At 47.0% G+C, this 25,608-nt stretch overlaps 7 protein-coding genes across 7 annotated transcripts; 4 read left to right on the top strand and 3 right to left on the bottom strand.

Moving 5' to 3' along the window:
- Positions 1-402: 402 nt before the first annotated feature.
- On the top strand, positions 403-2,161 carry F5Y00DRAFT_252029 (general substrate transporter; the record flags this gene model as incomplete). The annotated part of the gene is made up of 4 exons (XM_048009886.1): positions 403-1,299; positions 1,359-1,725; positions 1,809-1,910; positions 1,968-2,161. 4 exons carry the CDS (start codon positions 403-405, stop codon positions 2,159-2,161), a joined length of 1,560 nt encoding a protein of 519 aa, XP_047866610.1.
- A 937-nt stretch (positions 2,162-3,098) lies between these two features.
- On the top strand, positions 3,099-4,142 carry F5Y00DRAFT_231806 (uncharacterized protein). Its single transcript, XM_048007070.1, has 2 exons — positions 3,099-3,867; positions 3,931-4,142. Exon 1 carries the CDS (start codon positions 3,176-3,178, stop codon positions 3,692-3,694), a length of 519 nt encoding a protein of 172 aa, XP_047866609.1. The 5' UTR covers positions 3,099-3,175; the 3' UTR covers positions 3,695-3,867; positions 3,931-4,142.
- An 832-nt stretch (positions 4,143-4,974) lies between these two features.
- On the top strand, positions 4,975-6,897 carry F5Y00DRAFT_268113 (glycoside hydrolase family 1 protein; the record flags this gene model as incomplete). Its single annotated transcript, XM_048012188.1, has 3 exons — positions 4,975-5,807; positions 5,869-6,472; positions 6,526-6,897. 3 exons carry the CDS (start codon positions 4,975-4,977, stop codon positions 6,895-6,897), a joined length of 1,809 nt encoding a protein of 602 aa, XP_047866608.1.
- A 199-nt stretch (positions 6,898-7,096) lies between these two features.
- On the bottom strand, positions 7,097-8,389 carry F5Y00DRAFT_268112 (ketoreductase; the record flags this gene model as incomplete). The annotated part of the gene is made up of 5 exons (XM_048012187.1): positions 7,097-7,612; positions 7,669-7,959; positions 8,021-8,153; positions 8,204-8,255; positions 8,344-8,389. 5 exons carry the CDS (start codon positions 8,387-8,389, stop codon positions 7,097-7,099), a joined length of 1,038 nt encoding a protein of 345 aa, XP_047866607.1.
- A 418-nt stretch (positions 8,390-8,807) lies between these two features.
- Positions 8,808-10,204, top strand: F5Y00DRAFT_252026 (FAD/NAD(P)-binding domain-containing protein; the record flags this gene model as incomplete). The annotated part of the gene is made up of 2 exons (XM_048009885.1): positions 8,808-9,282; positions 9,336-10,204. The coding sequence occupies 2 exons, from the start codon at positions 8,808-8,810 to the stop codon at positions 10,202-10,204; spliced, it is 1,344 nt and encodes a 447-aa protein (XP_047866606.1).
- Positions 10,205-10,299: 95 nt separating this feature from the next.
- F5Y00DRAFT_231804 (uncharacterized protein) lies at positions 10,300-11,982 on the bottom strand. Its single transcript, XM_048007069.1, has 2 exons — positions 11,826-11,982; positions 10,300-11,759 (listed from the first exon to the last, which is right to left on the bottom strand). Exon 2 carries the CDS (start codon positions 11,623-11,625, stop codon positions 10,609-10,611), a length of 1,017 nt encoding a protein of 338 aa, XP_047866605.1. The 5' UTR covers positions 11,626-11,759; positions 11,826-11,982; the 3' UTR covers positions 10,300-10,608.
- A 2,291-nt stretch (positions 11,983-14,273) lies between these two features.
- F5Y00DRAFT_231790 (NAD(P)-binding protein) lies at positions 14,274-15,908 on the bottom strand. Its single transcript, XM_048007068.1, has 5 exons — positions 15,705-15,908; positions 15,091-15,645; positions 14,861-14,976; positions 14,631-14,777; positions 14,274-14,575 (listed from the first exon to the last, which is right to left on the bottom strand). The coding sequence occupies exons 1-4, from the start codon at positions 15,739-15,741 to the stop codon at positions 14,664-14,666; spliced, it is 822 nt and encodes a 273-aa protein (XP_047866604.1). The 5' UTR covers positions 15,742-15,908; the 3' UTR covers positions 14,274-14,575; positions 14,631-14,663.
- Positions 15,909-25,608: the final 9,700 nt, after the last annotated feature.

Raw genomic sequence — 25,608 nt, 5'->3', positions numbered from 1 at the left:
TAATTTCCAAAGTGTGGTTAAGGGGGCAGCTCACCCCTCATGACGACGGAGGCGATCTACCGATATTGGAGACGATTTTTATCCCCAAAACATTCCAAGTACCGGTAAGGATTACGATGAGGGGCAAGTTCCCTTGCCAATATATGTTCTTACCTACGAATCGCATTGATTGGTTTTATAACAGATGCTATGAATGTGGCCTAGATACATAGTCCCTAAGCGGTAGTAGAGGCTGGATTCAAGTCGTAAACGCGTATAGCAACTACTAACAATGTATGGGAGCATATATATATATACCTTATATATAAGGGCTACCGTTTATCGCTTCGGATGATACCTAACTAAGGAGTCGCGAGTATTGAAATTAGAACACCCAGTGTCTTCCGTATCGTAGGCGAAATCATGGGCATCAGTAGCCAGCGCAACAATGGCTTCCGAGAAAACCGGAAATGTGCTCTCATCTGTTTGGGCATGGCCTTCGCGACCGCCCAATATGGCTTTGACGTGTCCGCCATAGGAACATTCCAGACCATGCCTGGCTTCTTGATGACTTTTGGATACCGAGATCCAGCGCTGAAGGGGGGCTGGGGCATCTCTACGACCGACCAACAGCTGATCGCATCATTCTTGAACGTGGAAACTATAGTCGGCGTTTTCTTCATTACACCGTTTGGTCGCTATTTTGGTCGCAGGCATGGGATATGGATGGGCGCCGTTATCGCTTTCGCCGGATGTGCTACTCAGATAGCGGCCACCTCGATCGCCACCTTGTGTGTCGGGAGGGCATTAATGGGAGCTTCAAATGCCTTCTTTATTACCTTTTCTAACGCATACATCGTCGAGTGCGCGCCTCCGCGGCTACGTGCAGTTTGCTCCGCTATGTTCGCCGTCACTATCAACATTGGAACTATCCTCGGGGCTATCGTCGACGAAAGGACATCTCATATTATGGGCAAGCTTTCCTACCAGATCGCCCTGGCCTGCCTTTTTATATTTCCTACATTGCTAAGTATATTCGTATTCTTCGTTGCAGAATCCCCTCGGTGGTTGGTACTTCATGACCGCCGCGAGAAGGCTGAGAAGTCGCTCGCTTTTCTTCGCGGCGATTCTCTCGATCTAGAGTTTCTCCAGGAAGAGTTTGTTGAAATCCTCCGGGGGGTAGAGGAAGAGAAGTCGAATGCGTCTGGATCTAACATAATCGATATCTTCAAGGGTACTAATCTACGTCGTACGATGCTTTGTATGGCTGTTGCGGTTTCACGCGCTTCTTCAGGCGTATGGGTATTCTTGTCTTACGGTGTAAGCCTCCTGTCTCCCCGATGCGCTGCTCGCCTTGCGTCGTCTAACGTTACTCCAAGACCTACTTTTACCAGCAAGCCGGAGTCGATGATGTCTTTAAAATTAGTATCTACTCTATGGTAGTTCAGCTTGTCGGCGTCGCAGCCGGTTTGTACTGCGCATACAAAGTCTGGGGTCGTCGTACCATGCTTCTTATAGGGACCGGTTCGGCGGTCATAGCTATGGTCGGACCAGCAATAGGGGCCACAATCGCGCCCAGCACACCAGGAGCTGCAAGAGTATTCCTCGCTTTTAACTTCTTTTACGTTATTACATACAGCGGTTTCGCTGGCTCAATGACGTGGCCTATATCGGCGGAAGTGGTGAGCTCGAGATTGCGGGTGCTCACGTTATCCTTTGCCACCGGTGTAGATTATGTATTTGCTTGTAAGTTGTCTTGCCTCGTGGCGTAGTGTGACATGGCATTGCGGATTGTATAACATGAACAACTAGGCTGACCGAAAATATAGGGTTAATCTCGTTTTGCTCGCCGTACTTTATTAATCCCACCGCCTTGAATTGGGGTGCCAAGTATTGCTGGATATGGGCGGCGTCTAATGTCTTAACCTTCGGTGAGGATCCTAGCACATATGAGGCTTAAGATATTCGCTTGCTAATTGGCTGTTCAGCCTTCTTCTGGCTATTCTTACCAGATATGAAAGGCAGGTCCTTAGAGGAGATTGACGAATTATTCGAGAAGCGAGTGCCCACTCGAGACTTTCCCACGTTTAAGTGCCAGTCTTCCACTCAGGCTCACGATATTGCTTTGCATAAGATGGAAGAAGCTAGGGTAGCGGTTACGCAAGTTGAGAGAGCAGGCTAAAAGTTATAATACAATGAGTTATTTTTTGGACAGAGATAGGTATATTCCAGATCTATCTATTCCTTCGAAAATACAATCGACAATCCAAGGTACCTTATTAAGTATCATGTCAAATTTGTATATAAAAACGAGATATATATACGACATTAGTTCTGCCTGCCTTAGGTAGGTACCCGAGTTATCTACCTCTATATATCGAAATTAAGCCTCGGGATGAGGTTTTCGAATTAAAGTCATTGGTGGACATAGTAGTATGAAAGCTGAGGGATATAATCACAGCAACTAGACCTTTGATTACTGCAGTAGGTAACCATTTTAGGTTCCGAATAGTACAATTATACAATTGTAGCTAACAACCCCTTGAAAGATGCCACGGCATATAGTACGGCTACGGAGCGGGAGAAGCTCACACATATGCAAGCAATGCAGTTTTTCGGTGTGTAGTCCTGATTTAAGGCGAGGCCTGCATGTCCTCATGGCCATTCCATGTGATAGGGTTAATATACCAGGGGCTTGGCCCCAAATGTAACCCACCCAGAACTAGAACAAATGGGATTTCCCAAGATCGGGCTTCGCATTATCTATAACCTACGTATAACCTACATACAACTTACATCTGCAGGTGATTTGCATTAGTGTCAGTCGTATGTCGCACCCGCCAGAAGGGTGTAATGCCTGTATCCGCCTAGATGCCGAGCCGTTGGCAACCCAACCGCATGTAGGCTGGCACCTATCACGATAGGGCAGCGGGAGCGTCATATGAGTCGAACCAATGTCAGATGACGATGCGATCTAAGTCTTCTGCATGTGGATTGGTGTGGGATGTTCCAACGTGTCGTAGACGGACAGGTTAACATACGCGGGGCTGTTCCCGTATGACGGGTCGTCGATAAAATCCCAAACGATCGCCCCCCTTGGGACCCAGTTCCAAAGTAATGCTTCTCCAAGACTGGGTCGTGATTCTTGGATCCGATTCGTGATACCAAAGTCTGGGGCCATCTTTATGCTTCCGAAATGTCCGCGAACTCTACAGCATTAGCAGTTACCGCGGGTCCAGAGTATTCGAGTGTCATAAGGAGACAAGTCACGTTGACGCAGACTATAACATACCCGGATGCGACATCTACCGCCGTCGTAACTCTCGACCGAGGTGCCACACCGACCGATACTCCGGCTCCGAGCTGGAACGCGGGCGCCGCTTCATCCGACGGTCTCAGTCAACAACAGATTGGCATCATCATAGGGTGTTGCATCGGGGCTGCCGTTCTCGGGATAGTCTTATGGTGCTGCTGTACGAATAGGTGCGGTTGTAGGCCTTACAGCGTCTATAACAACGGCGAGAACGATGTCATCTACTTTTCGGATGATATGGAAGAGGTTACTATTGCCCAGCCGCAAAGAAGCTACTGGCCAAGTTTCCCTCGATCGATATCCCCACCGGCTACCCCGACCTATGTCGCAACGGACACCGGTCCTCAGTGGACGGCGTACGAGGCATCGAGAAGATATCGATCAAGCTATTACGAGGGCTAAAGAACATCGTGACTTTTCGGAGACTTCATTAAAGTCGTTAATGTCCAACTGGTTGCCTGTCATAGTGTTTCTGCCTAAAGTAAAAGACCTACTTACGGGTTCTGGTCTGCTTTACTGGTGGACTATCACGTCACGAATTTCTTTCGTACAGCCTCCAGGCGAACACAGTTAAGGTAAAGCAACCCACAGGCCCCCCCGAACTCTTCCTTTGACGCTAGAGAGCTGACATGATGTAGGGGCTAGTGCGCATACTTTGGATTTTAAATATTAAATAATTTGGACTTTTATTTCTTGGTGCAGGATGATACCCTTTTCAAAGCTTGATGCTATGGCAAGCATTTATGATTGTGGGAAAAGCCTGTGTATGAGCTTGGTGGATTCAACCGCATATATAGGGGCTACGACTGCTAGACAAATATATACCCACATTCCTAAATTTATCGTATACCTACATCTTCAAAAGCACGTTAGAGGTTTATTCAGATACGCCAATTCATTCGTATTAATAGTAGGAACGACACTACAATATCACAACCATATACTTTGCCCACCACCAACCTACTTTCTGGGAAGAACTTCGCTACAGAGCAAGTAACTTAGCCGTGCTATGAAAATACAACATGATGGAGTTGCCGTAACCTACTGTGTAGGTAATATAAGTACGAAGAAACCGAAAATACTAGGTAGTATTTTCGGTTTCTTCGTACTTATATTCGTATCCTAAATGCAACTCCCCGCAACTTGATATTACATTCAACATGGGTCGACATCTATTATCCGCCAGTATGGGATCGTTCAATTCCCACACGAATAAGATAACTTTAGGTACCTCGCCTACATACACGGAGCCTCGATCGTTACGTATTACGAGTTAGGTAGCATTAAAGGGGAAAATAGAACTGAACAAGAAATTATCCGTACGATCTCAACTTACGAGGTCGGTAGGTCCCAGCTTCTCTACGCGGGTAATGTGGGCACCCCAGATAGGGAGGCCACCTGCTGGCCTGCCTTTTCTAAAGTCGCTGGTGAGGGGATGGGTGAAAGGGGAGCATTTGAGGAGAAATGTACGAATAAAGTACAGGGTATGGGAGGAATACAAGGGAGAAAGGAGAGGAAAGGAATGGTATCAAAAAGGAGGGCTAAATGTGGACAGCGACCGATAGAATAGGACAAGGTACACAAATAAAAGACTTTATGCTCGAGAATTTAGGATATATAAGGAGGCAATTACTTATAACTCATTGAACTTCCATTGCTTTCTACCATCAACTAAACCAATGATGCAACTATTTGGCCAACGCCCTTTTCTGGCTGTAGTAACCGGGGTTGGGACTATATCTAATGTATTTGCAACCACACTACAAACCTCAACTAGTAATGTGTTATCTACAGCCTTTCCATGGCCGCCGTATGCGGACCTAGAGTACGCCACGGCTCTGCCGGAGCCATCTAAAACGATAACGTATGCGCGGCCTTACTCGGAACTTGGATCACTCGCCGGACCTCAGAGAACGACAACGTGGGCGAGCGTAGCTAATCCACTCGACCCAGACGATGAGTTTGGCAATGTCGCTTGGTCGTCTCTTTGGGCCCCCTTTTCCGTGGACCCCCCTCCATTTACAACAACAGTTACGCCAACGCCGATCCCAAGCTCTCAGCTTATAAAGCCGACGCCTCTACCTTTCTCGATCGGCAAGGGCGAAACAGATGAGTTCAAGTTTCCAGAAGACTTTGAATGGGGGTTTGCCGGAGCCGCCATGCAGGTCGAAGGTGCGACTAAGACTGAAGGAAGAGGTCCCTCGATTAATGAATTCATAATCGGCCGTGGCCGACCGGTCGCCGGTTCTGGCCCACCAGATATTGCAGTGTTGAATTATTTTTTATATAAGCAGGACATCGCAAGACTCGCTGCCTTGGGAGTCAAGTCATATAGCTTCAGTATCGCTTGGTCGAGGATCCTCCCGTTTGGGCATCCTGGCTCGCCGGTAAATCAAGAAGCAATTTCCCACTATGACGACCTTATCAATACGATCCTAGAATACGGCATGGAACCCATTGTCACCTTAAATCACTTCGATACGCCGTTGTATTACTATAACATCGCTTCTTGGCAGTTAGTTGCATCGGCCCACGCCGGCCTCAGTTCCATATATACACGCTGACTTAACTTTTAGAGGATACGAGCACCCCGAGTTTGTCGAAGGATTTTTTAACTATGCAAAGATTGTATTAACGCACTATTCTGATCGAGTTGGTACCTGGATAACTTTTAACGAGCCGAACGTGGACGCCGCCGCGGCCAAGAATTGGAATGCGAGCTACCATATTGTGATGGCTCACGCCAAAACAGTTCATTTCTATCGAGACCAAATTAAAGGGAATGCTAGATGGGGCATCAAGCTAGCCTTTCCTTCTGGATTCCCACTTCCACTAGACCCCCAAAATCCGGACGATGTTGCACTCACCGAGAGACAGCTGGATTTTTCTATCGGTTATATCGCGAACCCACTATACCTCGGGATCCAAACTCCTTCTAGCGTCATCGAAGCGTTGAAATCCCGTGCGCCTAGATATACCGAAGAGGAACTACAGTATATCAATGGTACTGCAGATTTCTTCGCCGTGGATATATACACTGCGAATTATATCACTGCCCTAGATGAAGGGACGGAGGCATGTATTGAATATAGCTCACATCCGCAGTACCCAGCCTGTACAAATATTACGTCGGTGCGAGCAAACTGGCAAATGGGGGCCGAAAGTAATGGGGCTTCCTATGTAAGCAGAAATATCCTCGTAAGATGAAATACATGTTAACGATTTTCTCTTAGACCTGGTACCAGCATGCCCGTACTATATTTAAGTACTTGCATACGAAATATCCGACTGCTGATGGCATCACCATTGCTGAATTTGGATGGGCTACTTTTCATGAAGCCGAGATGTCTCAAAATCAAGCACGAGCGGATCTCGCGTCAACACTTCTTTACCTGCCAATTCTAAACGAGATACTGAAATCCATTTACGAAGATGGCGTGAAATTTAAAGGTGCATTCGGTTGGGCTTACGTTGATAATTGGGAATGGGGCGAATATAATGATCACTTTGGGGTCCAAACATTCGACAACGTAACACTTGTGCGTGCGTATAAACGATCCATATTTGATTTCGTCGACTTTATCAAGGCACATAGTGAGACTTAGTATAGAAAGAAACTAGGGTGGACTAAGCATGTTCCCTTGACTATTATAAGTCTACGAGATATTTGGTGTTATTTAAGACAATACAAACTTGATGCTGGACATGGACAATACTTTATGCACATGAGATTGTTATAGTATGTACGCACATCACGTCTTATATTTAGATCTACCAATATGTCTTGCCCTCAGTCCTTAACTTCTATAAACCTAGGTTCAGATCTAGTATAGACTGTACAGTATCCCTGACGCTTTTATCGAAAGACGTGTATTCCATTTCCAAGACTCGTTTAGACTTGCTGTTATCGAAACCATAGACTTGATCAGGGAAGTCATCCGGTATGTCTCTGGGCGGAAGGCGTGCTTCAAACTCTGGATATGACTTGCGGATCGAGTCAGCAATCCGCTTATTCGAGAAATGACTGCCTACGATGTAAAAACGGTTTCCACCAGCCTCTGGCACAGTTACGGCCTTGAGATGTGCACGAGCCACATCACGGACATCAACGAAGGTGAAGACTGGCGCCGTGGGAGGCATATCTTTCTTCATCTTTCCCTGTAGCATATCCCGGATACGATGGTTAGACGCGTTCATGACGTCCAAACTCGGAAGGTTGCGTTGCACAGGGCCGAACGTGTAAGTATTGTTAATGACAACGAGGTCAAATTTCGGCTTCTCGGTCTCCATAAAGGCCCACGCAGCTTTTGAGGAAAGCGTCTAAATTCGATTTTAGTTAATGACTCTGATGATAATGATAGGCCTATATGCTATACCTTGCTGACTATATAAGCTCTGTTAGGATCCTTGGCGTCCTCTAAGGTCCACGGAGCCCAACATGTCTCATCATATACCTTTGGGTGGTTGAGAGGGTTAATCATTGCTGCGCTAGAAGACGTAATTACTACGCGCTTTACGGTAGGCGCGTGCGCTGCAACCGACTTCAGAATTCCCGTTGTCCCCTTAATTGCTGGGTCTAAAAAGTCCTTAATCGGATCCTGAACATTGAAATGGTAAGGGGAAGCAGTATGGACAACATAGTCAAAGGTTGTTCCTTGAGTAAATGCCTATAATAGACTATCAGATGTTTCTTTTCTATACTTTGATATGGATTCTCTCAAAACATACGGGGTCAAAAGCGTTCTCCTTTGCAACATCTTCTATGATGATGTAAGAGAGCTTGTTGCGCTGAGCAGGGCTGGCTGATTCTACAATCCTGCGACCCTTTTCATCCGATCTAGCTGTCGTGACAACTCTGAACCTGTATAACGAGTAAGCATGCGGAGTATTAGAGTGAGAAAGAAATAATACCCATTATCCAAAAGTTCGTCGATGATATGAGATGCAATGAACCCACTCCCCCCTAAAACGAATCAATCCATCAGATTACCTGCCTGTATAGGTCTCTAAAGTGTGTATTTAACGATGAAAGATGGTCAGGGTTAACTTACCTGTCACCAGTACTACTCCTTTCGTTGGCCCAATAGTATTGTCCATTTCCTTCATATATAGGGTATAGATACTGCGAAATGAAAATTAATTTTCGTGTAATTGATTAGCTACCTCTACCTGTCATACGACGATGTAAAGCGCCTACATAAATAATTTGGCAAAGGGGGGTTATCCGCCTTCCGTCACGCCCCCTCCGGTGTTCCGATGCATCTACCCCAATCAACGCCGAAAGACGCAGTGTGAAATTGGTTCTCGTATCAAACACCTATAATAACCATTGGAACACTGTGGCTGCTTTGAGACATCGCCCAGTCAAGCCTCCTATTCCTTTATTGGATACTGAGGGTTGGAACTGGCGGTATCCCCTATCTTAAGCCCGGATATGTTTCTTCTTCCTCGTAGTCTGTAGATCACACGGCATTAAACACTTTTACACAAACTTTGACGATAGACTGTTGCCGTAATGTCAGCACCAAGAGACACGAAGCGCATCCATGTTGCCATAATTGGGGGTGGCATCACGGGGGTTATATTAGCATTGGGCCTACAGAAACGAGGTGTTGACTACATTCTTTATGAGAGAGCATCAGCGTTCATGGAAATTGGAGCCGGTATCGGCTTTAGTCCTAACGCAGAGCGTGCTTTGACAGTCGTTGACCCTGAGGTACACCGCATCTACAAACAAGTCACACCGCCAACTAGCGGCGAGGAATACTTCCAATGGATTAATGGCAAAACGAACGAGCTTGAAGCAAGACTCTTAATCGGCGTCGACTGTTTTCGGGGAGGTCGACGTTCCGACTTCCTGGAGGCATGGTCCAACTTGATTGATAAACATAGGGTCAAGTTTGGGAAGTCGATAGTGTCGGCTACCCAAAACGATGACGGCAAGGTTTCGTTGCAATTTGGAGATGGAACTATCGAGAAAACTGACATCGGTAACGACTTTCCAAGAAATTCTCTAGCGATCGATGCTAACAAGAATTCGTAGTTATTGGCTGCGATGGCATCCGTTCACGGGTCCGCCAACTCATATTGGGAGAAGAAAATCCTGCATCCTATCCCTCTTATACCAATAAATATTGTTTTCGGGCTCTGGTTCCTATGGATAAGGCTCGGGCAGCATTGGGAGAGGAGAGGACTACGGGCGCAGAGAGCTCAATGAATAGGCTCATGTACAACGGTCCAGGAGCGCATGTTATTCACTACCCCGTTGCGAAAGGACAATTCATGAATATATTGCTCGTCATGACTGACCCAAACCCTTGGCGTACCAGCGAGGACAAACACACGGCCCCGGGAAGTAAGGCGGACGCTATTCGCGCATACGCGGACTGGCATCCATTTGTGAGAGCAATAATAGACTTGCTACCTGACGAATTACAGAAGTGGGCTATCTTCGACATGTTTGAGCATCCAGCACCACACTACAATCTCGGCTGTATGGCCATTGCAGGGGACGCGGCTCACGCCGCTGGTCCTCATCTCGGCTCGGGTGCTGGCTTCGGAATAGAGGATTCTCTAGTTCTAGCAAGCCTGCTTGAAGCCGTCAACACAAAGCTTGAGGGCCAGACCAACAAGGCAAAGGTCGATCTATGCCGTGCTGCTCTCGTTGCATATAATAATGTTATATACGATCGTACTCAGTGGCTCGTTGGCGCTACCCGGGAGGCTAGTGCGTTGTTTCAATGGCAATATAAGAACGTAGGCGATGACTTTGGGAAGTTCCTCCCCGAAATAAGCAAACGATATCATAAAATATGGGATAACGATGTTGTCGAGATGGTCAGAGAAGCGCTGGTGGAATTTGATCAAACATTAGATGAAAACCCAGATGAGAAGACATCGCTCCCAAATTGAGTTGAAATCAAGAAGGCTATCAGGTATTCACCATAAAACCATCTGCAAACCATCTGCATTAGAAAACTTACTATCACTACAATTCAGCGATTGAGTTAACTTGAAAATGTCCAATTCATTCACCATATCTCTATAACTACCTAGGGTATCACAAAGTATAGCTCTTAATATAAATACTACACTCGGTAGGCCATATGCTATATACGTGCCTCAAATTTTTCGTAAGGATTCCCCAAAGCCGTAACTTGCTAAACCTGCTGTAAAAACACTAAAGATTCAATATCCCCCTAGTTGATGGACTGCTCTTTTCCTACCACAGCGTTGCTTTCAAGATAAGTATAAGTACCACGGGTTGATGTCGAGGCTTATCTGGAGTAGAAGAGCTAAGTACCTAAGGTAAGGGATCAAGGACGAGATTGTGGCGCTGGGAGAATATCATCATTATCGGATATCGCTGTAGTAAATGGTGGTGTCGGATTATGATGCACGCCGGGCGCAGTCGTTTTAAGGGCGATCCCTTCGTCCATCTTTATCCAAGAGTCTCTTTCCAGACGCTCTGGCCGACTTAGCGGTTCATCACTGGCATAACCAGGTGTACTTCTATGTCCAGACCTCTTCCGCCGAGCAACACGCAGAGAGCCGTAGATGGTCGGTGCATTTGCAACAAAACACGAGACAAACATCTGAACTGACGCCCATAAGCTCCGTGTGGTTTGAGAAGAGTCCTCGTTGAATATTAAGACTACCCTGATTATGGTGATAACAATACAGAATGTGCCAAGCGCAAATAGGGAGTAGAGGGAAATATATTCCGATAAAGTCCGTTTCCTTAGGCAAATTAAGGGGTACGCGATGAAGAGAAGCAAGAGATCGATGACGATGTTGGCGATTCCCTGCATAAGCAACTGGACGTAAGCTCGCACACAGTGCCCTGGGTTGGGGTTAATTTGCCAGTATAAGCTGATCGGACGGCATTCAAGGAACGTTGCTAGTACGATGGCGATGAAGGTTAAGACCGCGGTGACCCAAGCTGTCTTGGTAAGACGATCTGCCCATGTTATTCCCGAGGTTATTCTCGAATAGAACAAGAGCAGAAGGCATATCTGAAGCCACAAGCCTACTGTAAGAAGGACTCTAGCTATCAAGACAAGAATGCTTCCAGTTTCTAAGCGACTTGTATCGTGATGATCGGAAAAGTGCGGGTCGTGCAAAACTTCGTTGGTCGTTCCAAATGTCAGGTAAAAGTAGTTGACAATGATCCTCCCAATAATCGCCAGTATCGACAGCACGACGAAGACAAAACTGAGGTCGGCAGGTTCGCGTCGCCATCGAGATATGATTACTCGACTGATTAAGATGATAACCGACAATGCCGCGCACGCATAACCGACATTCTGGGCTTCGCACGAATCGTACTGCATCGTGTCATGTTTTCCGGAAGCAGTTGCTCTAAAGCAGCTTAATTATTATGAATACATCGTATTGGTAAAGGCACGCAGTGCCACGTTCCTGGGGGCGAGCACTTATATTGAGCAGTTGAAGAACAACCCCGACTCTAGACGTAGAAGGCTTAGAGTGAGATGGTGAGATAAAGAACTAGGTTACAGTCCTTTATACCTACAGTTCTTTATAACCCCAGGCCTCTCCGCATGAACATCCGCATGAACAATGACGAGCTAAAATTATCAACAGCGTTAAACTCGAGCCATTCTGACTAATTTTTGGTCGAGCCTAGTCAAATCCATGTCCACCCTCAAGAGAGCCGTTCTCAAGGCTAACTACTAGTCTTATTAGTATAGGTAGGTACCTAATGTATTGTCGGAACTGAATGCAACCGAAGCAGCATAAGGTAGAGAATAAAGACAGTACCCTTGTTCGATCCATAGTGTCGGAGCCCGGGGGCGAAAGGAACATACAAGGTATTCTGCGACTCACATGTACGCCATCGAGGATCACGGAAGTCATCATGAGTGTGGAGACGATGATGAATCCTACCTCTACTGGTCGGATAGGGCAACTCACGCTGACCTCTATGCATGCTGTTAGCTCTTCGCAATCGCTGATTGGAACCAGACATGCTCTTCTTACCACTAGAGGCGGTCTATAAGTAGGTAAATTCTAGCAATCTTAGGTCATCCCAGCCATACATGAAGGAAAATCTCTTCGTCAGCATTCGTACTCTACCAGTCTATTAGTCTGGAAGGTCGGGGAAGAGCTGAGCGAAGGTAGTGGTGGCTGGACAAGCTAAAAAAAAAAAAAGCAAATACGACGCTGGTCAGGGGCTGTTCACCCCCTGACGCTGAATAGGTACATCGTCTATTCCCCAAAGTCCAACTATGCCTGCTAGCCTCATGCTAGGGGAACGTAGCCGAAATACCGGGCTCGCTAAATAAGTTAGATTTCCTAGCAACATGATACTATTAACTTTCGATGTCTTCGCTTCTCACATCGTAGGAAAGATATAGTCTTAAGAGTTTTACAAGCATTTTACATATCAGAATAACGGTTAACCTCCCCCTGAGACCGTAACCCTGATTTTGAAAAACTGATCAGCTCATAGCCCAAGCTCTGGGTATAAGGTAAACCCCATTTAAAACCTAAGAATACTTTTATGACGAAAAAAAAAAACACACACAAGAATTAACATTCGTCTCGCCATATTTCGCTTCGAATAGCTTTCTAATTTGACCGTAAGGTCTAAATTTTAGATCGTTTCGCATTATCCCGGAGATTTCGGAGTCCGTCACGAACTTCGACTAAGACATATACTACTCTACTTCAGCCCAATGTTCTTAATGCCTTATAAAGCTAGGCGACTATTTTGTGTCTTTCACTAATATCTATCGGAACTAGCCGTGATCGTTGAAGTTACTTTCGACATATTTTTAAGGGGCAGCGATATTTACAAGATTCAAACTAGGGAACGAGAACAGATGTACCGTCATCATAAATCTTCAGTCCCTACATGCACTTTTTATCCCTCGATACACGATATAATCTAATATGCAAGGTTGTGGTTTGAATATCCAAGCATCAAATTTCAACACATATTTATTCTCTAACTACCTTTAAAAATAATACACTACTCGTGGCGAAGACCTACCTAAGGTAGAATATTTACATACCCCATCCAACTACCCATTTTCCTGTATAAATAACCCCTGTTGACAAGCGATATAGTCTTAGTAAACGGTTAGGAAGTACCTGTGTCTGAATTATCAGTGATAAAGAAAGCGGCCTGAGGGTATATGCCTTTCTAAGGCTGGGAGGCACAAAGTCATTCCATACCACACAATAGATCTACTTCGGGGATCTACGTGGTTTACGTTAACTTTCTTTGTTAATACAGGATTTAATACATAAATCACATGGCTTGACACCTCCTTTGACAAAATGATACGTACAGCCGCACTTACAACCGCACTGAAACAGCGGCTTACAATGACCACACCGGCGATGCCCGCAACCATAAGGCCCATCGCACTTCATAGCGGCACCAGGTGTGGAAAGCATGCGAGAGCAATTATGGCAACGCCAGTGGAGTATTGGCGCGGTCCTACGAGGTTGTAGATAAGAATCTGCCTGTGAGACCGGATCACATTCTCTTTGACACGTATTACAAAGTGCACTACCCGGCTTTCCATGAGTAAGCTCGAGGCAGTTGTGCTTGCGACATCCGCATTCGATAAACACTTTCGTGTCGGGATTTCGCATACAGTTACACCGCGAGCATATCCATCCGAGTTGCTTGGAGGCACCACAGTTACTACACTGGAAGGGTCTGGCCAGACACAACAAACCACAACTCTCCTGAAGGTCGGGTGGGATTTGTGTACTCTTATGCCCGTCGCAGGGAACAGGTGGCCCTCGCTTAAGAATGTTTTTAGCCTTTGCCTTACTGCAATACTCCCATGTTGACCGTTTGTGAGAACATGGGTAAATAGCGAATAATTCGGTACACATACTGGCCTCTTTTTACAGATGCTCAGTGCTGGCTAGTATCCTGGTAAATGTTCAGCGGCTGGTGGAAAGGTTTGACGGTTTAGATTCGATGATTTGTCAATTTATGAAAAGAGAAACAGTTTCGATGACCTTATATAACTACCCAAATGTTTGAATCGTATTGTTCTAGAATGATTAGGCATGTTTAGAAACAAGTTCTTCTTCAAGAACAATCAATCCTGGGGCCTTTCTCTTTGTGAGTCAGGAAATGAAACAAAGGTTACTTAGCATTGACCTTAATTGTAAACACATTATTTAGAAAAAATGGTGGCTTAATCACATGTGCTATAGAGGATGGTGATGTATCTCAGCAAATATAGCCTAGTAACTTAGGGGTAACATTATTAGAACACTACTGAAGGTGACGGGCTGGTTTTGAGAGTTAGCTGCCTATATGACTTAAACACCTAAGAAACCTACCTACCTTAGTAGGTATATAATGCCTTGAATCTGCTGTCTACCAAGGTTGGATAGAACTTGATCTAATAACCTTCCCAGTGTCTTCATCCCGTTTCCCTTGTATAACGTCCCTGACGAACTGACCACCGACAGATGGATCAAGCGCACCCATCTATGACAACAGTTAGCAACACGAGATATACTCCAAGTTCAGTAGGATAAAGAGCAATAGAGCTCCTGTGGTAAGAAACTTACCTTCTTTAAAGTCTCGGAGCCGACCCCTCCTAATCCCGTCGCAAGGAATCCAGGAGATACAGCCCATACCTTGACGCCGTCGTTCTTGAGAATGCGATGCCATTCACGCATCAACACTATATAAATATAGATTAGTAGCAACTTCCCGGAGTAGAGAGGAAAATTCACTGCGTAATAACTGCTAAAAGCCCTTGAATACCCGGGGAAGAATGAAACTTAACGGTACTTACTATTCAGACCCGTCTTCGCGGAACGGTACGCCGTCACGGTCAATCCAACCTTCGGCTTCGGCCATCCGGCAGGCGGGCTAGCGTTGAGGCGCGCGAGGTTGGGATGAGTCGTGTTCTCAGTCTCTGTGAGTGTGCTTGTGCCGCTGGTGATAAACAAGATACGAGGATCAGCAGACTTAAGCAGCAGAGGGACCGCAAGCGACGTAAGCACATGGGTGCCAGACACGTTGAGATCCCAAGTAGCGTTGAAGCCCTCGCGTAGAGTCATTTTGCCATCTTGTATATCCGAATCGAAACTACCGCCGCCGTTATTGACTAATGAGTCCAGTCTTCCATGTTGCGAGCTGATGGATTCGATGGCCTTCTCAAGTGACGTATCGGAGTTGAGGTCTACTTGTACAAGGCTGAGCGAGGAGGCAGACTGCGGGATTTCCTTGCGCAGCGTTGCGATGGCATCCTCGCCCTTGGATATAGTCCGGGTCCCGATGATGACCTCGTAGGGAATTTCAGACTGGTACAAAGCCTTCGCAATTTCGAAGCCGAGGCCAGTGTTACCTGATGCGAATTATAAATATATGTATATATATACTAAAGAATAAGGGGGACCACCTTACCACCTGTGATTAAAACAACCTTCTTATCCGATGCCATGATTGATACCTATTATGACTGAAGCTGGTTTGGTTGGGGAATTTTCGTATGAGTCTTAGGGGTATGGATAGGTATCTTAGATGTTCTCGTAAAGATCTATTGACTTGTGTGTAAAGACTACTGTTACTTTTATATACTTCCCAGCTACCTAGATACCTACCTATGTTACTTGTATTCGCCAATTCTAGAATGTTGATATAATGCTGGATCACACTTATTCGTAGAAGCGAACTATTGATGAACCTAGGCACCTAGTTCGCCCGAGTCAATGTTACACTTTATCTCCGAATCGCGAATCGCGACTAAAATCATGTGTCTAGACCAGGACAAGTAGTATAGTACCTAGATCATCACTTTTCATATTTCACTTACTATACGCTTGTCCAGTCCTTGAACATGTGGTCGAAGTTGAATAACTCGGCCTTCCATCTCCTCGCTGTTTCGGGCCAATACCAATAAACCCCGATTAGACCCCTGAAAAGAGAGTACTGATTTAAATCAACGGGTTACGGGGTAATGCCTATCTTATTTCTATTACTTGATCAGCATGGGTCGCAGTACGACGATATGCAGATGACACGCAACATCCGATGTTACGCTTGGTAAGGATTACTGATGTTACTGTGCTATTGTCGAGTCCGGATTACAGCTTACCTCCGGTAATATCGGTCCTATCGGATATATTGAACTTTAAGGAGATAAAATCCTACCTTATTTAGCGGATCGAACTTGCATAAAACCGGTTAATGCGCGAATCGTTTCTGTAATTTGGACGCCAAATATAATAAAAAAAATCAATCTCATTCAACAGTTGTAATGCCAATACTCTAGCGACAGCATGCAATAATGCCCTCCATTTGACCAATCCGCCCAAGAACATTCAAGATAGAGGAGTACCGTACAGAAACTTGGGCCGGGTAAAAACCCTACACTTGGCAAAGGAATATTGTCTCCTATAGGCGGTGTCTCGCAAAATCTAACTACCTCCTTGACTTCCTTCCCTATGGGCTTCCTGACCATATTGAGTATCCATATCCGACTACTTTGATGGTGCTTGAAGCGGTCCTTTGTTCTCCTAACTCCAGAATGATTCCGAGACATAGTTTTGGGTATGTTGGTACAATTTTAACGCGGTGGAATGCAATCGTAGCCCCGACCACGGTGGGTCGGCGCGGTGTAGGGCCCTGTGAATAGATGCGAATTAGAGGATGCGGAAAGGAAAATGCAAGTCGTAAGCGTCGTGAAAATCCATGACTGGTCTTCGTAGCGAGAAAAAGGAGTGAGACGGTGCAAAATGCTATATTGAGTGATTGACTAGAATAGGTCTAAGCTTGGCATTGCTGCAATTATAGGTATTTATCGGGTTACGTGGTGGCGCGTGAGTCCCGTATAGAGGTACTTCTAGATGTCGGCGTCGTTGACGGTCCAGGATGCGTGTGCGAATGGGTTTGCGAAAGCGACGAATGGATGCGTCCACGCTTGGTGTGTGATAAGGTTCCAACATCATGTTTCCCTGCGCTCTCAAATTAGTACGTGCAACCTGGAAGGAACACTTCGTTAAACTTACCATCACAGCAAGCTCTGACATTCTCGAGCCTGTCAGACGCTCGATCCTGTTCCTCGAGTATTTGCCTTAAATCCTCAGCGCTGTCAGGGACCTCGCTTGCTTCGTATATAGCGCCCTCTTGAGGGATATGCGTTTTGCTTCTCAAGCTGCTCAACGTGCTATTCATCGAACTCGATTTCCAATACCCGCTCAATCTTCCCAGAGTGCCACTTCGAGAGGCTTCTTTCTCACGCGTAGGAGTAAGTGTCGGGATACTCATGGACACTTCCACCAGTGGCGAACCAGCACGTGTAGCCCCTGAATTGAATGAAGACAAGGATGGAGGAGCTCGCGGGCGGTTGCCGTTAGCTGGGCGTCGGTTGATTGAAGGATTGAACTCGTCAACATCTTCTTGCGTGATTTGGCCGGCCAAGTCTTCGGCATCCGCTTGACTTTCATCGCCTGTCCGAAGTAGGAGGTACGACAACGCATTGAACCAAGTCTCATGTCGCTGACCTGTAGTGCATGTGAACTTGACCGTTCGGCCGGGAGAAACGATAATAAGACTCTTTCTGTGAAGCCCGGGTGGCATTGGGTTGTCATCACCGACTATGCGTACAGCCTCGATTGGAATACTCTTTGCCTTTAATTCGGTTTTGCCACCGGTAGACGGGTCACGATCGCTCCAGTATAATGTCCTAGTGTAGGGATGCACCCAGAAATACCGCCTATGTCTGTTCTCGGACATTTCTCCGCGACCAGTCTTGCGCGTGTACTTCCAAAGATATTCACCGATCATGGTCTGTGTGATGGCTTGGATCATGCGAGGATCGGTACTAGGACCAAAAGCCGAAGCATCAACACCCATTTCACCACGAATATTAAATCTTGTATCGATCTCGGATGCAAAGGACGACACGGATGACTGCCTGCTGCGCAGGAGCATTCTTGGCACGGAGTGGACATCTGCGTAACCTGGGGTTGAACTTCGGCCTGCCTTGGGTGTCGGAGTGCCTTTGACAATCGAGCTTGGGGACAATGGACGTCTACTACTTGGTGTTTCCGGTCTCGAGCCTGAATTGTTGTATGCGGACGCAGGGAGTGCTGGAGGTCCCATTGACCCCTTTCCACCGCTGGATGAGTGCGTACGTGCGGCTTCGATTGCTTCTCGATGATTAGGAGGTAAAGGCAGCCTAGGTAAAATCGAAGCTTGAGCACTGGCAGAATCACCACCTCTTTGCCTTGCCTCTGCTTCATCGAAGGGTTTTACAATAACCTCACCTCGAGAAGTGGTAATTGTGAACGAGTCTGGAGATACATAGCCTTGCTGCTTCAGTAATTGATCAAGCCCGTCTGATGTCAGAGTAGTTTGACAACCTTGGTTGCTAGTATGGAATGCTGGCTTCTGCGAAGGACGGGCATTTGTGTTGGCAGATAACTCTTTCAACGGCCTCTTCGATTCTGGCGTCTCGGGGGCAGGTGTGCCACTTGGAGACTGACGAGTATCGTCTTCTGCAATATCTGGTGTTGAAGCTCTCTCACCTCTGCGCCCAAGCAGTCCGAGTCCAGTAGTATCAGTTGATGCGTGTGCCGAGCGATCTTCATGGGGAATGATAAACGCCTCGCGCTTAGGGCTTCTGAGTTCGGGTATTTCAACCGGTTCGGTTTCGGTTGAGTTGATTGTGGAGAAGCCTAGGCTAGGAGGTGTGATTTGAAGAGAATTTCGTAAAGCCTCGAGTTCTGCGGCGTGATCGGCCAAAAGTTTCTCTTTTTCTGCGGCGTTGTCGTTCTGGTACAACTCAAGGGCGCTCGCATGCTCAGCGTTGAGAGCCGCTAGTTCTCTGGTGAGTGCGGCGTCGGCGTCATTCTTGACCCGAGTCAACTCCAGGGAGTGGCTTGCACGAAGAGCTTCAAGGGCTTCGGCCTGGGCAGCGTCATGTTGCTTCTTAAGTTGCTCAAGCTCATTGACATGGTCGTCCTTAAGTGTTTCTAATGCATTGCTAAGAGTAGATTGATGCTCAGCATGTTGGGTCTCCAGTGCTTGAATATGTGCAGCCTTGAGCTCTTCCAATTCTTGCACGCGTGTTGCTTCATTATCGCGTTTCAGTGACTCTAACTCTGCCGCATGAACTGCCGCTAAGGCTGCTAATGCTTTGGATTTCTCACTATCGCTTTCGGTTCGAAGATTCTCCAACTCGCGGGCATGACTTTCTGCCAATTCTTGCAACTTTTGGGATTGCGCATCACCGTGAACCTCCTTGAGTCTTTCCATCTCGTCTGCGTGAGTTGCTGCTAAGGCTGATAATGCTTCAGACTTCGCATGATCACTAGTCTGACGAACATTTTCCAATTCATGTAAATGAGCGTTTGTCAGTTCTTGTAACTTCCGTGCCTCAGTCGCATCACGTTCAGTCTTGATATCTTCTAATATTTGAGAGTGGGCGTCGGCCAGCTCCTGTAGTTTCTGGGACTCCGCTGCTTCGTGCTCTATCTTGAGTACGTTTAAGGCCTTTGCGTGACTGTCACTTAATGCGGCTATTTCGGCGGCCTTCGATGATTCAAGGTTTCGACGAAGCTCGACAAGTTCCTCTGAATGTGCACCAGCAAGTTCTTCTTCGAGCTTAGTCTTAGCGGACTCGTGCTGAGAATTCAACGCTGCCAATTGATCGAGGTGACTCTGGCGAAGATTCTCCAACTGCTGCGAATGAGTAGCGGCAAGATCTTCAAGAGCTTTGGTTTTAGAAGACTCGAGTTCTTGTCTCAATGCATCCAACTCCTCCAGATGACCCGAAGTAACATCTTCCAGCTCTTTTGACCTTGCGGTTGCGTTCTCACTCATTAGGGCCGCAATATTCCTTTCGTGTGAAGCCTTTAGAGACTCTAAGGCTTGTGACTGAGACTTTTCGTTATCGCGTCTTTGAGCTTCAAGGACCTCCGCATGGGCAGCATTGAGGGCTTCGATCTGTTGAGAGTGCGCCGCATCGCCTTCGGTCTTGGATGACTCCACTTGCTTGTCGATAGCTGCCTTGAAGGTTTCTAGCTCCCTAGTACGAGTGGCAGCATGTTGACTGTTCAGATTGTCTATCTCCTGTGCATGAACCTCCCTTAGAGCTGCGAGTTCTTTCACCAATGTCGCTTGGCTATCAGCCCTGATTGAATCGATTTGTTTCTCATGAGATGCTACAAGCGAGGCAATTTCTGCACCGCGTTGGGCGTCGGCGTCGTTCTTAAGGTCTTCGACGTGCTTGGTATGCGCTGCCTTGACGAGATCCAATTCTTTGCTATGAGCCGCAACCAGGGTTTTCTTTACTTCCTCTAGTTGTGCTAAATGGGCTGCCTTCAACGACGCAAGCTCTTCCGAGTGGGTTGCATCGGATTGCTGTTTCGCTTTCTCAAGCTGCTCGGCGTATTCGGTTTGGAGGGCTTGTACTTGTTTCGAATGAGCGTCGACCAGTTCATTCTTCAGCTGATTGATCTGGCTTGAATGTGCGGCCACCAAGGTAGCAATTTCTGCTGCATGACGGTTGTCGTTCTCGAGCTTCATATTCCTTAACTCATCAGCATGTTTGACTTTCAGGTTGTGCAATTCAGTAGCATGTGTAGCCTTGATCTCGGCCTCCCTGGCCATCATCTGCTCCAAATGAGAAGACTTGAGAGCTTCTAACTCGGCGTCATGAGCCGCTCTGCTTTCCAGGTCTTTCTGGGATGCCTCGCTGGCGAAAGAAGCCTTCAAGGCATCGATTTCTTGAGCATGAGCAGTTTGACCTTCAGCTGCTTCCTTAGCAGCTTGGTCAGCATAGCTTGATCGAAGCTCCTCGAGTTGCTGTGTATGAGATGCACGAAGATCGTCAAGAGCTCTGCCAATTTCTTCGGCATGGCTGGACTTGAGCATCTCCAATTCGCGAGAATGGGTATTCTGAGTGTGAGAGACAGCTTTATTTATCTCATCAATATGATTAGCCTTAAGAGCTTCCAGTTCTCGAGAGTGAGCCGCATTCGTCTCAGCAATAGCCTGGTTAATCTCCTTAGCATGGTTGGACTTTAGCACCTCAAGCTCTTTAGCGTAGGTACTCTGAGCGTCGGCCAGAGTCTTCGCAAGCTCATCCGCATGACTTGATCTTAAAGCTTCGAGTTCCTGTCCGTGCACAACTTTAACCTCCATGATTGACTTATTAATCTCATCCGTATGGCTCGATTTTAGAGTTTCAATCTCATGCGTATGAGCGAGGTTGACTTCATGCTGCACCTTACGAAGTTGCTCTTCATGCCTCCTCTTCAGCTCATCCAAAGCCGTTGCATACGCAAACGCTTTTTCATCGCTGATTTCCTTGAGAGACTTTTCATGTTCGGCTTTAAGAGCTGCTAAATCAGCAGCGTGAGTTTGCGTGCCCAGCAGTTCATCTGTCATTGTACTGCAATCCACCATGATAGCCCTCGGCAGAGAAGGAACCGGTGGTGGAGGCGAAACTGTCCGGCCCCTAATGGACCTCCTACTAGGAGTTGCAGATCGGTACGATTCATTGTCACTGCCGTCAAATTCGCCCAGTTCAGCAGCCAGGTTCTTGGTAGGCTGGTGAGGAGTACCTGCTACACTGCTGCTCGCAATACTTGGGGGGCTGCTGGGGAAAGCGGGCTCCTCACTAGGCTGTCTGGAACGACGGTAAGCACCGCGGCTAACTCGGAGCGGGAATTTGGCCTGTAAGGGCGGCAAGGTAACAGGCGCACCCGCGTCGTAACCGAAGGGGAAATCTTCATCCTCGGTTGAGGCTGTACTATGCATAGACCCGCTTCGTGGACGACCCTGGAAGCCAGATATGCTATTTCTAGGCGTACGGCGTCTCGAAGGGCTTTCGGTTTCAGTCTCGGCATCATCGCTCGAAAATTCTTCAGCACCCGTGTGGAAGTCATCCGTCTCAGTCGCCGGCTCGTGCGCAGTTTCGAACGCAGCGTCGCTTGTCTCGTTGGCCGTTTCAAACTGTTCGCATGGCTCTTCCGCTACGGATTCAAACTTAGTGGATTGCGAAGCTAGTGTCGAAGGAGCTGGGCTGGTAGAATCAGGCTGGTCCTCCCAATTCGAGTCTTCAGAAAACACCTCGCTTCGAACAGTACGCAGGCCTCCTAGTAGTCGCAACGGCTTTCTTTGTTCTTTCACTTCGGCTTTACGTGTGCGTTTAGGTGGCGGCGGAGGCTCATTTCGTAATTTCTCCAGTTCATCGCGAGCCTCTTGTAGCATGCGCCTGAGTTCAAGTTTTTCGGTCTTCTCCCTATGCACATTGCTCCTTAGTCCCTGAATTGTGCGGTGAGCATGGCCTAATGATGCCTTGAGCGTTTCTGACTCTAGCTGAGAGTGTCGCGGGGTTCCCTTCACAGGCGATGGAGGAGGTGAGTGTTCCGGCGTCGTCTTGTCTTGCGCGGATTCGGAATCTTCTTGGTTCATGCCAAGGATTGATTCGCGCTCAACCACCCTCGCTCTCTGCGAAGCAGACACTGCTTTGGCGAGCTCTTGATTTTGTCCGGTCAATTCATCTATCCTCTTCCGCAAGGCTGCTCGTTCGGTGTCGGCGATGACTATATTACGTTTTGCAGAGCCAAGTTCTATGTCGTGATGCTTGACTGCGGTAGCATATTCCTCGCTAAGCTTTGAGTGATTCAGTTTGACCTCGTCCAATTCCTTTTGGGTGGAATTCTTCTCGGCTTGAAGAACAGTCAGAGTCTGTTGTAATTTTTTGTACCGATCCTCGGCCTCTCTCTCCTTAGCCAGGAGGTCATGGACCTGGGTCTCGAGACTCCAGTTCTCATCCTTGTACCGATGCTCACTCTCATCCAGTGTCTTAACTCGCTGTTGGAAACCCTCTGCTTCGTACTCAAGCTTAGACTTCTCAACTCTTATCTCCTTCAACTCTTCTTCCTTCTCGGCAAGCAGGCCTTGCAAATTGCGCACCTGAGCAATTAGAGATGTGCTGATTTCCGCGGCAAACTCGATGTCATGGACTCGATTGGCAGGTTGGTTTCGGACTTTTCGGTTGGGGACACTGAATTTGGTTGGAGATGCAGTTGCCTGGTCTTCGAACTTGGAAGGGCTCACAGAACGCTGCATGAACAGTTAGTTGACTGACACTCAATGAGTTTCATATTGGACAATCTTACTCTGCCTCCTTTGCCTTCCGGCGCGAGTGGCGAACCAGCAGTAGCTTCATTACTAGGGATCCTCTGCTTTGGTAGAAATGCACGTGCGCTTTCCCTGGCGACATCATTATAGTCCCTTTCAATTTCAGCAAGTCTTTGTCGCAGATCATCGGAGAGTTCCCCTTCAGCCTGCTGCTTCTCAACCTCCATTAATCTTTGACTTAATTCCTTGCGCTGTTGTAGCAAAGCTGTGCCTAGTTTCCCAGCTTCTTCCATTCTTCGATCCGTCTCGGCTAGATGAGCCTCTAATGCACGCTTCGCCTGCGTTGGCGAAGCATTGGGACTTAGCGAAAAGGAGTCAAAAGTGGATAATCGGTGACGACTTGCACTTGGAGGTGATGGTGCTACCACGAAAGGATCATGGCGGGAATCAATGGCAGGCGAAGGCGATGAAGCCCCGCCTCTATTACCAAAGGAAGCCATCACGCTGCTGATTGCAGGTGTCCAAGGAGAAGGCGATTTCCCCTTGGATTAAAATTGCAGCATGCAGCCTGATAAAGACGCGAAGGCCGCACGTGAATCGCGAAAATCTGGTAAGTAGAAGGTTGTTTTTGACGTGGCGGGAGCTAACGAATACTGCCCCTGGGCCAAGAGCCAAAGAGATGCAGCCTAGTGAATCGAAAGGGATTGAGTGGTAGACCGAAGGCCCAGCGAGTGAAGTACACGTCCAATTAAGATTCGGACGGTGTGGCGTGGAGTTTGACAGCGCCCAACTTTTGACGTGAGATGACTTGGATGATCCTGATGACGGCAAAAAATATGGCAAACAGAACAGCTAATGGCCAAAAAAATTTCTATTGATTTGCTGTCAATCGGAATTGAATACCTCGGATGACGTTCCTCGATCAAAGTCTCAGGTCAATTCGAATGCGCTGGAATTCTCAACAACAGGGGTAGCGCAAATGCTACTGGTAGAATCCTAAACTCAAGGACGCGGTGTCTGTCCGAGTTTGAAGTTTTGACAGGTCGATTCCACCAATCCAATGTTATGAGGTATGAAGTACAGTGCGCGGGTCGAAAACATGCAGGTGCAATTGCGACTTGTACAACGCGAAGGCACAACCTAAACAAATCGTTGCACAGGGAATACGCGACGCAGGTGCCCGCCCAGGAAGAAAAATTAGCAGGTCCTAAGGTTTTAAGACAGGTACCTAAAGTACCTCTTATGTCGTATTATTCAAATGTGTGCTGGCTGGCCTGTCCTTAACCCGTCTAGGAGAATCGAAATAATGTTGTCGACTGCAGGTGATTGTCGGGGAAAAAAGCAAGAGGAAATCGGTCGTTTTGTTCAAAAGTCGGGATTAAAGGTAACGTAAGGTAACGATGGTAGTAGGTATTAACAATTGATTAAACAGAACAAGGTCCCTACAAGAAGGAAAAAGGAGAAATAAAAAGGTGTTGCAGGTGATTTAATTTCGGGTTAAGAAAATGAGAAAAATTCAGGTGATACAATTAGAAGAGTGTAGAGCGGATGAGCGAATGACGAGATAAGTGACTAAATGAGTGTGTAGGTTTGTTATGTAGAATGCAGGTACGGCGCGAGCATGCGGTTGACCGGTGCCGTGTAAGACGACGCGTCCTGCTCAAGAAGAAACAATGAGCTCCAAACGGGATCCGGAGGCTGAGAATTTGGAGACTTGCAAAATCCGTCTAGGAAACGGTCGGATTCCTAAATTGGCTAAGAGCTGTCTCACAAATAATAAGAACGGACCCGGACGGAAAGAAGGGAGGCCGGGAGAAATAACAGAGGGAAGGGAGGGAAAGGGGGGACAAGAGTCAACAAAGATGCCGATGTTGAAGATAGGAAGAACGGAAAATCTGTATTAAACAATTGAATAGCTTGTGGATTTGCGGCAACAACCTAAAGTGTGGATGAGCTACGGTAGGGATCAATGCAATATCCCGTAGACAGTGTGAAAATCTGAAGTATTAGCTTCTAACACGTGGCGGGCCGTTAGTGCTTAAAGTGCGCTTGTCTACTGTATGTTCGGCTGACACTTCCAATAATACATATATGTACCTGAATGCTTCAGGTACCGATGCAGTACAAATAATCCTTATTGCCAACTCAAATTCTCCCATCTGCACCTAACAACATTCAACTTAGAAGGTACCTATGTAGGAATCAATATTTC

This window comes from Daldinia vernicosa (genome assembly GCF_022497035.1).
Source record: "Daldinia vernicosa strain CBS 139.73 unplaced genomic scaffold F5Y00scaffold_13, whole genome shotgun sequence".
Taxonomy (NCBI): domain Eukaryota; kingdom Fungi; phylum Ascomycota; class Sordariomycetes; order Xylariales; family Hypoxylaceae; genus Daldinia; species Daldinia vernicosa.
This window is presented reverse-complemented; position numbering and strand designations above follow the sequence as displayed.

Coding starts and splice junctions, on each gene's coding strand:
- F5Y00DRAFT_231806 (XM_048007070.1), top strand. CDS start 3,176: ATGTCCGCGAACTCTACAGCATTAGCAGTTACCGCGGGTCCAGAGTAT.
- F5Y00DRAFT_231804 (XM_048007069.1), bottom strand. CDS start 11,625: ATGCAGTACGATTCGTGCGAAGCCCAGAATGTCGGTTATGCGTGCGCG.
- F5Y00DRAFT_231790 (XM_048007068.1), bottom strand. CDS start 15,741: ATGGCATCGGATAAGAAGGTTGTTTTAATCACAGGTG. Junction 15,646..15,704: donor GGTTGTTTTAATCACAGGTG/GTAAGGTGGTCC, acceptor AATTCGCATCAG/GTAACACTGGCCTCGGCTTC. Junction 14,778..14,860: donor GCTCCGAGACTTTAAAGAAG/GTAAGTTTCTTA, acceptor CTGTTGTCATAG/ATGGGTGCGCTTGATCCATC.